At 42.4% G+C, this 11,520-nt stretch overlaps 1 protein-coding gene across 1 annotated transcript; it reads left to right on the forward strand.

Annotated features, from left to right (window-relative positions):
* Positions 1–662: 662 nt before the first annotated feature.
* On the forward strand, positions 663–10,473 carry LOC109476720. Its single transcript, XM_019777724.1, has 4 exons — positions 663–910; positions 6,382–6,539; positions 8,407–8,680; positions 10,115–10,473. The coding sequence occupies exons 1-4, from the start codon at positions 838–840 to the stop codon at positions 10,471–10,473; spliced, it is 864 nt and encodes a 287-aa protein (XP_019633283.1). The 5' UTR covers positions 663–837.
* Positions 10,474–11,520: the final 1,047 nt, after the last annotated feature.

The following is an 11,520-nucleotide window of genomic DNA, read 5'->3' on the forward strand; positions in this document are numbered from 1 at the left end:
TCTGATAAAGTGTTACAATCGAGTGGGCTAATCACAAGTTTCGGAATTTTTTCTAATAACAAAACGATCTTTTATATATTTACCTATTTTTGCATTGTGGGAATCATTACATGTAAAGATACATTCAAAATCTGCCTATAGCATCGAGACTCTTGAAATCTGTTGTACTTGATTCGAGAAATGTGAATAGCTTATTACGTAAAACATCATATTTAGTGCATTCCATACCAAAGTGAAATTCATTTTCAATAATAATAAGAAGGTGTACTGTATTTCATGTGTGGCGTCGGGTGGTGTAGTGGTTAGAGCAATCGACTATGAACCGGGGAGACCCGGGTTCGATTCCGAGTCGTACCCGGGACATGTCTGAACATGCGCCCCGACGTTGCGCCCTTGGGAAAGGCACTTTACACGACTTTCCTCACTCCACCCAGGTGTGAATGGGTACTAACTTCGGTTGGGGAAAGTCGTATTGAGGTCACCTTGTGGCGCCGAATGGCAGCCGCACAGACCCTTGGGGCAGTTCCACAAAAATAATTGTGGAACAAATATGTGTATCATGTGTATTATTTGATTGTTTTAATTGTTGTGATTTGTATTGATTATTATGTGATACCCTACATCAATTCAGTCGTATAAAGGCTGCGACTGCACGGGTACTGTTTGGACAATAAAAACCATTTAATTATTATTATTATTATTTCAGGGGGTATTTTAGGGGGATCAGATATAGGAATCTTGAATCCGCAAATTAGTCCAGCGTACGAGGATCTACCGGAATGTGAGATCACGCAGTTCGCCTGCCCGTGCGCGGGCTCAGTGGATGGATGCTGCATCATGGCCAACTGGGTCTGCGATGACTTTGACGACTGCACAGACGGCAGCGACGAGGCAGTCTGTGAACTAGAAGGTGAGCAATCTTTATCGTCATCTTCATCTTTGCCGGGGCTCTGAGATGTTATGTGAGCCCCGGCTACACCCCCATATAGCCCCTGATGGGGCACTTTAGGGGGGAGGGGGGGAGGCCTTGGTCTAAGGCGGGCAGGCCTCCAGCCTGGCCCGGATGGACTCAACGGTGGGAGCCATGACGACCGGGCCAGGCAAGGCGTTCCATTGTGGGATCGTGCGGGGAAAAAGGGAATATTTATAGACGTGTACGTGCGTGTATGGGTTGGTATTTATACTGATGGCTCCCTCGGATACGCCCTTGAGCTGGCCTGAGCAGGTTATCGGTAGGAATATTGTTAATAACTTTGTGAGCTATTTTGTAAAATGTTATGAGGCGGGCTTTCCTCCTCCTTTCGGAGAGGCGGGGCCACTGCAGGTCGTTGAGCAATCGTGGATAGTACGGCATCAGTGATTGGTTGATTACCTTCGTGAAAAATGTGCGTTTGGAACTGCATTGTTGAATCTGTTCTCAGTTCTCTGTAACTGCGTAACTCCAAATCCAGTACGTTTGGGACCGCATTGTAGATACATTTCCCTGTAATCATGCATATGTGTAGATATGTAAATATTGTACATTTGGGAATGCACATCTATAGCAGTGACACCTGTGCTGCAATGCAATGTGAACCAGTCAGAACTGCCCCGAGGAAGGTGACAGACGGTCACCGAAATGTCGGCTGAATAAAAGACTTGTTAGTTTTTTTAACGGTGTCGCTCAATGCAAGGCCATTGGCCACTTCGAGGCTTAGAGCTAGCCTGTAGCAGCAACTCTTCACCCTGAGTCAGAAACATCCTCACAAGTAGTGAGGACTAACTGGCCCAATAGGAGAAGCAGGGGTTACGAGGCTGGTCGGGAAAATTCCCTACCCCTTTTTAGATAATGGTTTGTTCCATTTCCGCTCACGTGGGTTCTTTAACGTGCTTGAGGTGTGTCTCTCCTCAAACACGGGACCTCCATTTTAACGTCCCATCCGGTAAGACGCCCCTAACCGAAGCTAGGTACTCATTTTCACCTGAGTGAAGTGAGGAAAGTCGTGTAAAGTACCTTTCCAAAGGGTGCAACCTCGCGGCGCATGTTCGGACTTGTTACGACCCGGAATCGAACCCGGGTCTCCCCGTTTCATAGTCCAGTGATGTACCACACGACGCCACCCGAGCGTTGTGTAGAAAGAGTCTTTTTACTCAAATGGAGGTATTGTCTTTGACCTGTCTCACTCTGTCTCACGCCACCGCAGGGCAAAACAAGTCAAGAGTCTATGATCTGATTAAGACACCAAATTATTTGAAAATTGTGTAAAAAATGCCAGCAGGACAAGAGTTGATTGTACTTTTTTGTGTGGCGCTGTTAAATTTTAAAATAAGTTATTGGCCCTTGTTATTATTGTATTGTTATGTGTTGATAGATTAAACAACGCTCGAAATGAATTGACTATTCAAACTTCTACAATTTATCCCAATTTCTCTAAACTTACAGACCAAGAAAAAACTACTAGTATTCTTCTTTTAACTTCCCCAAACCCACAAATTTTGGAAAAGGTGGGACATTACGTCTTCCATGGTTTACAGAAGAGAAGTCAAACCCTTCAGACATAGTTTTAGACATAGTTATAGTTCTAGACAGCTACCTTTATCATGTAGACTTTAGTTATTATATTTCAGTCCATACCATGGTATGGATGAAATATATTGTGTTCTCTCATGTTTCTTCTTCTTCTCCTTCTCCTGCCAAACAGTCAAAGGGATTCAACTCCGCCATCATTCAGCCAAATGACTTGAAATTTGGCATGGAGGTAGAGTGGGCCAATACCCCCAGGCGTTTGTTTCATTGTTTTGATACATGCCTTTAAAAAATTTTTATGAAGGTTTTTTGGGGCATTTTTTGCCAAAAAATGGATTTTTGGATCCTGAGCCCTGGTTTTACAACCAAATGATCTGAAATTCGGTATAAGGGTACCTTGAACATGTGTCTACAGAATAGCAGTCACATATTTGGCATACACCACTACCAAATGACTCATTTGGGGAACTTTAATGGCAATTTTCAGCAAAAAAAGGGCCAAAAGTGCTATACCCGTTCCATGTTCTATCTAAAGAATGGTCCGTTCCATCTGCCGTTTTCTATGGAACACGTGTTCCATTGCGGGTTACCTGAGGTCACATTGCACATAAGTCGTGCGTGATGACCCACACATTCAATTTTATGTGCCTAAGACCTTCAAAATGTATCAAATCTCATCATTGTTAGTATTTGCATACCTGTAATAAGATTAGTAAAGCTTTCGAGATTCAAAGTGCTTGTTCTTGCATCTTTTCTCTCAATTACATAGCTACTATTTAATTCATTTATTTGAGAACCTTTGCCAGTTTTGCACTGGGGTAAGTTTGGAATAGTCCACTTTTGCGTGGGAGGGAGATGGACTGAAATATGCTGTATTTGCTCCCAAGCAAATGTCGGCCTTTCTAGTATTGTATATAGCTACACTTATGATACATTTATTCAATCAAAACAAACATCTGCCATGTTTCTGCCATGTATTGTGCAAGTGCTGAGTTGTAGTACTCTTGATGCAACATGTAACATCATGGCTCATCCAGCAAGTGATATATGTACCGGTATGTGACAGATTCGATCGTGCAATCTTACCGTTGACCTTGACCAAGTTGATCTTGTAATTAGGGCAATTAACGTTCAATTTGATGACATTCTGTGGATGTAACATATTGTATCTAATACTAATAGAAGATAACATAATGCTGTACACTGTGGAAGTCTATGAAGTATGTTGCTTAGTGGACTAGTCTAGTACTAGTATTTACAATGCTATATCATGCATATATATATGACTTCGCGGTTACCCAAAATATGGACTTTTTGACCTAAATTTAATCCTTTATGGAAGAAGTACAGGTAAAATAACTGTTTTTATGTAAAAGAAGACTAATGGGTGTTGCTGTGTCTGAAATATTGGAAGACAGGTCTGTTCCCATAAAAAAATACAGGTGTGTGAACCTTGGAGGATTTTCCCCCCTCTAGGGGTCAAAGGTCTCGCTACCACCTGACAGATTTGTCGGGAAAAGCATATTTTGACCCGGCATATATACATAATAGAATGTCGTGGAAGTCTGGAACTCTGTGATGTGACTCAATGTAATACATATTATCAATAAATAAGATAAAATAAGATTTTCACCATTTACTTATCTTTTAATCACCCTTCAAAAATGGTAATTTGTTCATTTTCTCAGTTGATTTCACAATTTGGAGGTTAACGAGGTCAGATTTTGGCAACTTCGTGGAGCCATATCTCAGGAACCGCTCAAGATATTGACCTCATTTAAAAAGCATTTCACTCACCTTGATAAGCTCTTCCAGAAACTGTAAGAATCATCTCTGTATTATGTATTTGAAATTTTGGTTGGAATACCTACTTTAAAGTGATATTATGTAGGATTTTCGCGCCAAAACTGAAAATACAAATAATTGAAATTTTCTCATGTAGATTGTCATTTTCGATAACTTTCAACGTATTAGCGTCGCTATTTCGCCTTTTCGGCAACTCAGCGCAGCGCGAGAATAAGTTGCGCAAGGCCAGACGTATTTATGTGTGCCACAATAAATAGAATGTAAACAAACAACGGTTTTCGTTCGGAAATCTTCGGCAACTTCCGGCGCGTGTCTTGGTTCCATGGTTCGAACGCTTTCGAACGCTGGAGTTCGAAGCCGATTGACTTCAAATTTGCCAATTTTTGAAGGGTCAGTACCTAATCTAAAATCCTCTTTTTTTTTAAAAAGATATCATGTCACTTATCATATTGCATGTGGTAACCACATTCATACAGTTTCTCATCCAAGGAACGAAGTTTATGACATTACGCTAAATGTATCAAAATGTTGCGGAAACTCAGGATGGTGTGCGCCGGTAGCTACAACTGGGCTAAAATTTCGTCACCGCGATGTGTGCACCGTCGCGGTTTTCTTTGGGGCAAACCCGTTTGTCCTAAAACTAACCAGGGGACTTTGGTATCGATGTAAAGGGGAAGAAGTGGGCTATCACACTGTGGTATGAGCTAATGGGATCCAGTTGGCCAGTAAAAAAAGATAAGCACAGATAAACTGACCAAAAATGCTAATGTTTGGAAGGCCATAACGATCGGTGTCATTTTGTAATGCACGAAATATCTACATTGTTGTACTAGGCAAATCCTGTAGATATGAAAAAGTATAAACGTTACGTATGTCTAAGGTGTTTTTGTTGCACTATTGACAGTTGTCAAATCGTGACCCGGCATATGCCGTATTTTAGAGAATAACGTGTTCTACGGTGACCTGCGGTTCGGCTGGATTCGGGAATGCTCGGACGCGGTCGGAAGTAAACAAACATAGCCGCGATCCGCGCTAGCGCCGCGGAGTGCGCAGTTTTCCAACGCGTATTTGCGGCGAAACGACGTTGATATGTTAATCCCCAAATGTCATCATGAAGTCAGGTAGGTGTAAAGAGCAAGAAAATGTGTAAAAGAAAGATTTTAAAATTCTACATAATTTCACTTTAATGGCTATTTTCAGCAAAAAAAAGGCCAAAAGTGCTGTACCCGTTCCATGTTCTATCTAAAGAATGGCCGGTTCCATCCATGGAACAGGTGTTCCATTGCGGGTTACCTGAGGTCACATTGCACCTAAGTGGTGCGTAATGACCCACACATTCAATTTGATGTGCCTAAGACCTTAAAAATGTATTAAATCTCATCATTGTTAGTTTTTGCATACCTGTAATAAGATTAGTAAAGCTTTCGAGATTCAAAGTACTTGTTGTTGCATCTTTGTTCTCATATAGCTACTATTTAATTTATTTGAGAACCTTTGCCAGTTTTGCACTGGGGTAAGTTTGGAATAGTCCACTTTTGCGTGGGAGGGAGATGGACTGAAACATGCTGTATTTGCTCCCAAGCAAATGTCGGCTTTCTAGTTTTATACTCTATTTCATTGTTCTTTTATGTTTCGTAATTTGCAATTAGGCCACACCAAGTAAATTTTATGGATGACGTCCTTTGGAGACCCTAAATCTAATGCGAGAGGGCGAAAAAAACAAGAAGGGCCATAAAAACAAGATGCCTAGATTAGAAATATACGAAATATTAGAAAGAGACGACAAATGTTAGGACACAAATTGAATGAGGTGACACAGTGTAACAAGCAAGAAGTCTTTTATTCATCATCAAAACAGCAATAGATCAGGTGGAACAGCAGTTGTCGTCCTGTCCTGTTTTCGCGTTACGGGTTTCGCGTCAATCTGACGATTTGTGGCACTGTCGTGAACAGGCCAAAATCAATGCGCGCGCGGACGTCATCCATAAAATTTACTTGGTGTGGCCTTAGCCTCCGGGCACGAATTTGCAATAAACTTTTCATTAAAAAAACTTGTACGTGTTCTTCAGACGAGGGAGATTGGATTGCCGTGCAGGGAGGTTGGATCTTGGACTCTATCGGACAGAACGCTGCGTACGCCGTGGCGGACTCGTCCAGAGGCAGCATCTGGAACGCGGGAGGACAGAACCAATACTACAACAACTGGTACATCGTCATGGACTTTCAGGTACGCGATTTTTTTTTTATTCCAACATATAATCACCAGACGTGGTGACGACACACTCATGTTTTTTCAACTTATGTTAATGCCGCCACCAACACAGGGGACAAATACATGACAGGACAATACTTATTTACACATGAGCTAAGAGAGGAAAGTCGTGTAAAGTGCCTTTCCCAAGGGCACAAGATCGGTGGCATGTCAGGACTCGAACCCGGGGCTCTTAGTTCCGAGTCGCGCACTCTGCCGCTACGCCACGACCCAACATGGTACGCGATTCCTTTCATATCAGCATGAAAGTTCATCTGAGTTGGTATATTACATTATGAAAAATGTTAAACTGTTCTCCAACTCATCAATTTGACTCACCGGAATTTTCGACCGAATCACTCAGTCTTCCTCAGCTATCTGACCCAGATGCAGTGGACACGTCTGAGGTGTCGCACCACATCCACATAGAATCACCAGGACACACAGTGGATCTGGAGGGGGTTAGAATCTTGGATACCGAAAAGGATTACTTCAAGAGAGGCATAAAAGAGGCCATATACATCAGGGCATTTCAACCATGCACCGCTCAACCGGGACGGGGGGCGATATCGACTTCAGACAACCTTTGACCCTTTCCTGGCGTCACACGTGGGAAAAATCACGTGTACACAGCATTTGGGCCAGATAGCTGAGAAAGACTGAGTGATTCAGTCGAAAATTCCGGTGAGTCAAATTTATGAGTTGGAGAACAGTTTAACATTTTTCATAATGATTCCTTTCATACATGGCAGCAATAACTCATTATGATTAGAGTTCAAACTTGTCATCCAACACAAAGAAGTTATCTCACATAGAGCTTTCTGTTAGTCGTTCTGGTCTTCTTCAATTAGTCTGACCCAGTTAGACTGTCACGTGGCTTCTTGAAGTGTGACGTCACACTGGGTCAAAGGTAATAGTATCAGGTAGGCGATGTCGGCCCCCGTCACGGTTAAGTGAGGTGTGATGGGACGAGCCCTGAGTCTAGTGAGGAAGACCAGAGTGACTGGTCTAAAGCTCTAGGTGAGAGAATTCGAATATCTTTGTGTTGGATCTTACGTTTTAACTCTAAACATGTGACTACCAACACAGATGAACTTTCATGACAATAACCCATTACGTTTCCGTGTTGCAGATGAGTTATGTAAACTATGTCATCAGTAACATCATTGAATCTTTGTGTTATCTTTCTCATACTGAACTTCTAACTCTAAAAGACGTTTGTCAAGGAAGTTAATCAATACAAGTACCAATCTAATATAAATGAAGTACAAGAGATAATAAACATGTTCATGTAACACAGCGTTACTGAGAATGAAGATATAGGAAGTACTTGACCGATTCCCCGCCCAGTGACGAATTAAAGCAAGGACACAATATCAGGCACAATTGAGTTGTAGAAGCTGTTTGTTGCAGTAACGTGTTGTTGAGTAAACCTTCCGCGGAAGGGTTTTGTGAGAGATTTAGATTTTCATGTTCGCAGCTGTTTCTCGCGTTTGGGTGGACGGATTCTTTTGAGACTCGGTATATGTTTTGCTATTGGGCTGCAGATAATGCACGTTCTTTTGTTTTTATTGTATATGTGTTTTCGGGCGTGAGAAGAACACCCCTTTGAGCTTGAAAGTGGTCGCGACCGTTGACCTTTGGCCTGTATTAGGTATTGTCGGCCTCGTCCACGAAGGTGACCCCTCGCACAGAGGGGTGTCAGGTCTCGATAAATTCTTTGTTTAAAAACCCTAGTCCTGCGGCGCGCAACAATTGTTGTTGTAAACAACATATAAAAATATACAATAAAAAGCCCGGAGGTATACAATCTCAGATTGTCCTTGTTGTGTCTTGCTTTAAGGTGCCTCACACTGTCCAGCATCTCCGCCTGATTAACTACGGAGACCTGTACCACGACATCATGTCCTTCCGTCTCGAAACCTCCCCGACCGCCGAGCCTTACCAGTGGACCGAGGTGTACTTCACCGACACCGCCCAGGTCGAACACTCCATCCCGCAGATCTTCAGCGGCTTCTCGGGGTCCGGCCGCTACTGGAGATTCACGGCTACCGAGACTTTCGAGGGATGGCAGCCATGGCTGAAGGACCTGAAGTTTCATGGATTCATCACTCCCGGTATGTATTCCATTTACCAGTTTCCCACCCCCAGAATGCTTCTCGAAAATAGGGGGCTAACCCTCATTTGCATAGGACAGGAAGGCAACGGAATGATCCTGTTTACGTTATTTAAACAGCTTGTTTTTCACTGTGTTTTGAGGTGTTGGGGCATTTTATGCTTAACATTAATTAAATTACTATGGGCCGAATCTGACAACAAATAGAGAATGAAGTTTTTGTGTTCTTTTTAACACGGAACATGTAGTTTGTAACGTTATAGCATCAGTATAGCGTTACCACTATAACGTTACAAACCACATATTCCAAAAAAATCACTATTTTTTCTCAGATTCAACCCATACTAATTCAATTAATGTTGAGCATAAAATGCACCAACACCTCAAAGCACAGAGTGAAAAACAAGCTGTTTAACGTCAACAGGATCATTCCGATGCCTTCCTGTCCTATGCAAATGTTTGTGGTTTGGACCCCAGGATTCGCAATGCATTTTGGGGATGGGAAACTCGTGAATGGTGTTAAGGAAACATACTTATCTCCAAGCAGATCTTTTGGTGGCTGCAAATACAATAAATGTATCAAATTGGCCAGGTAGTAACCAATAGCCAGGCAGTATCCATTGGCCAACGAGACATCGAGATACGAAATTGGGATCTTAGGCCATGTTGACTTGATAGTATTGATGTCATTCCAAATCTGATACGAGCGAGCGAATACATTTGTAAAAAAAAAAAGACAGATGTATCCGTCATTATGAAATCTACGTGGTCATGAAGGTTGAACAAATGACTAAACACACAGAGTATAGTATGGGGAATATAACAGACACTTCATTTTCATGTCTTCACATTTTTTTATATTTTCCTTTAAAATTGATTTTGGTATTCTACGACATTAGTATCGTTTTCCAATATTATTTTTGCATTTCACAGCAAATAGCTGCTCATTTTGCAGTTGCTTTGCACAGTTTATATACGGTATGGTCTATTTGCGTCAAACAGACTAAAATTCATGCGTGCATGTCATCCATATAATCAAATCAACATGGCCTAAATTTTAGATGTGTTGAGTGTTTGAAGTCACTATTGGGCGTCTTGTTACTTGAATTATAAATATTGATGTCAAATAACCCATTGTCAAATTAATAATTGTCAAATTGTAAATTATTGTTGTCAAATCACAGTAAAAACTAGATTAAGTGCACTGTGAACCAAGTAACAGTGCACTGTGCACCATGTAACACATTTAGTGCACTATGCACCATGTAACATCTAGTGTCAGTGCACAGCAAACCAATCAGAATTGCCCTGATGAAGATGACAGACGGTCATCGAAACGTCGGCTCGTAAAAGAATGGTTGCGATCAATGAACTTTGCTATTCATTCGTTTACCAACCTGATGAAATTATTTACGGATTGTTGTCAACATTTCAGAAGAAACCACCACAACTACAGCTCCTACAACCATCCCAACGACCACCACGGAAGCCGAGACAACCACCACTACCGTCGCACCGCCGATACCAACGACGTCAACCACACAGGCGACTACATTCACCCTCCCCACAGAGCCGGACAACAATTCCACCAGTCCGCCGCCCACGGCACCACTCATTAACGCCACACAGCGGATGGGAGAAGGCGGTGCAGTTGGGGCGAGCACGGGCGGGGCATCGGGAGGGGCGGTGGCGGGCGGCGTGGTCGGGACGCTGGCCGTTCTGGGAGTGGTCGGCGCCGCCGGAGGATACCTGCTGTACAAGAAGAAGCGAACAGCTGTGGAGCCTAAAGCCTAGCGAGTTCCTCACAAACTGCACGTTTAGATTTTTTTGTAAGGCCACACTGATTTAAGAGGGCCTGCATGGGGGGTAGTGATTACGAATTACGAAAAATTTTCGCCGCCGATTACGAGTTACGTTAAAGTCTCAGAGCTGATTATGACTTTACGATTTGCGGCTAATGTCCTATTACGAATTACGTTGATTTTTGCGGAGGCTGCCTACGGATTACGAAGTCTAAAAGGCCTGATTACGCCTTACGAAAAAGGGCATGCAGACCCTCATTTAATTTTATGGATGGCGCGCATTGATTTCCGGCTGTTCTGAAACTAGTAAAAGAGACCTCCTAGGCTCTGGCCTGGGTACTATCCTCTGTAGTCCATGGTAGCTAGCGACAATAGGGAGCCGGCGGTAACTACGGAGGATGGCACCCAGGCTGCCGAAGCTCCACGGAACTCAAGAACTCAGTACAGTGCCGACTCATAAATGCTGCAAAAGGCCAGCATGCCCTGGCTTGTCGTAAAAGACTCGCTATGCCAAAAAGTCAAAATACTAGCTTTGTATCCCTGTGGTCTAGCAGCATTTTCTTTGCTGGAATTTTTTATTCGCCTGCGCTAACTAATTTGGGTGGTCTTCAGAGGGTATGCCATCCATAAAATCGAGTCAGTGTGTCCAAAATTCAGTAAATACAAAGTGAGGACCAATTTATGTTTTTTTATCAACGATAAAGTTCATCACAAGTTAAGTCAAAATGTAAAATAACTACGCATGTAAGAATTAACTGTCCTTAGAAACCTACACATACACTTGGCACGATAGATATACATGGACCTTTCAGTGTGATCTACATTCGGTTCTATTATTGAAACTTGCATAGAAACCAGACACGACAAAATGAACATGTGGAATATGCTTATTTACAAGTTCGTGTTGTACTGTACTTCACTATACTACACCATACTATTCTACGAGATATACTGTGTGCGATTCTCTTTGCACTGCACAGGGTGCACACTATTTTATAAACGCGTGAATAGTTATATGGTTGGCAAGTCACTGAATATA

Source organism: Branchiostoma belcheri, unplaced genomic scaffold (genome assembly GCF_001625305.1).
Source record: "Branchiostoma belcheri isolate BF01 breed outbred unplaced genomic scaffold, Haploidv18h27 scaffold39, whole genome shotgun sequence".
NCBI lineage: Eukaryota > Metazoa > Chordata > Leptocardii > Amphioxiformes > Branchiostomatidae > Branchiostoma > Branchiostoma belcheri.

Bases quoted from the DNA above. Each gene is read 5' to 3' on its own strand.
- LOC109476720 (XM_019777724.1), top strand. From the start codon at position 838: ATGGCCAACTGGGTCTGCGATGACTTTGACGACTGCACAGACGGCAGC. The intron at 911-6,381 runs GTGAGCAATCTT...CGTGTTCTTCAG, and splicing joins GGCAGTCTGTGAACTAGAAG to ACGAGGGAGATTGGATTGCC. The intron at 6,540-8,406 runs GTACGCGATTTT...TCTTGCTTTAAG, and splicing joins ACATCGTCATGGACTTTCAG to GTGCCTCACACTGTCCAGCA.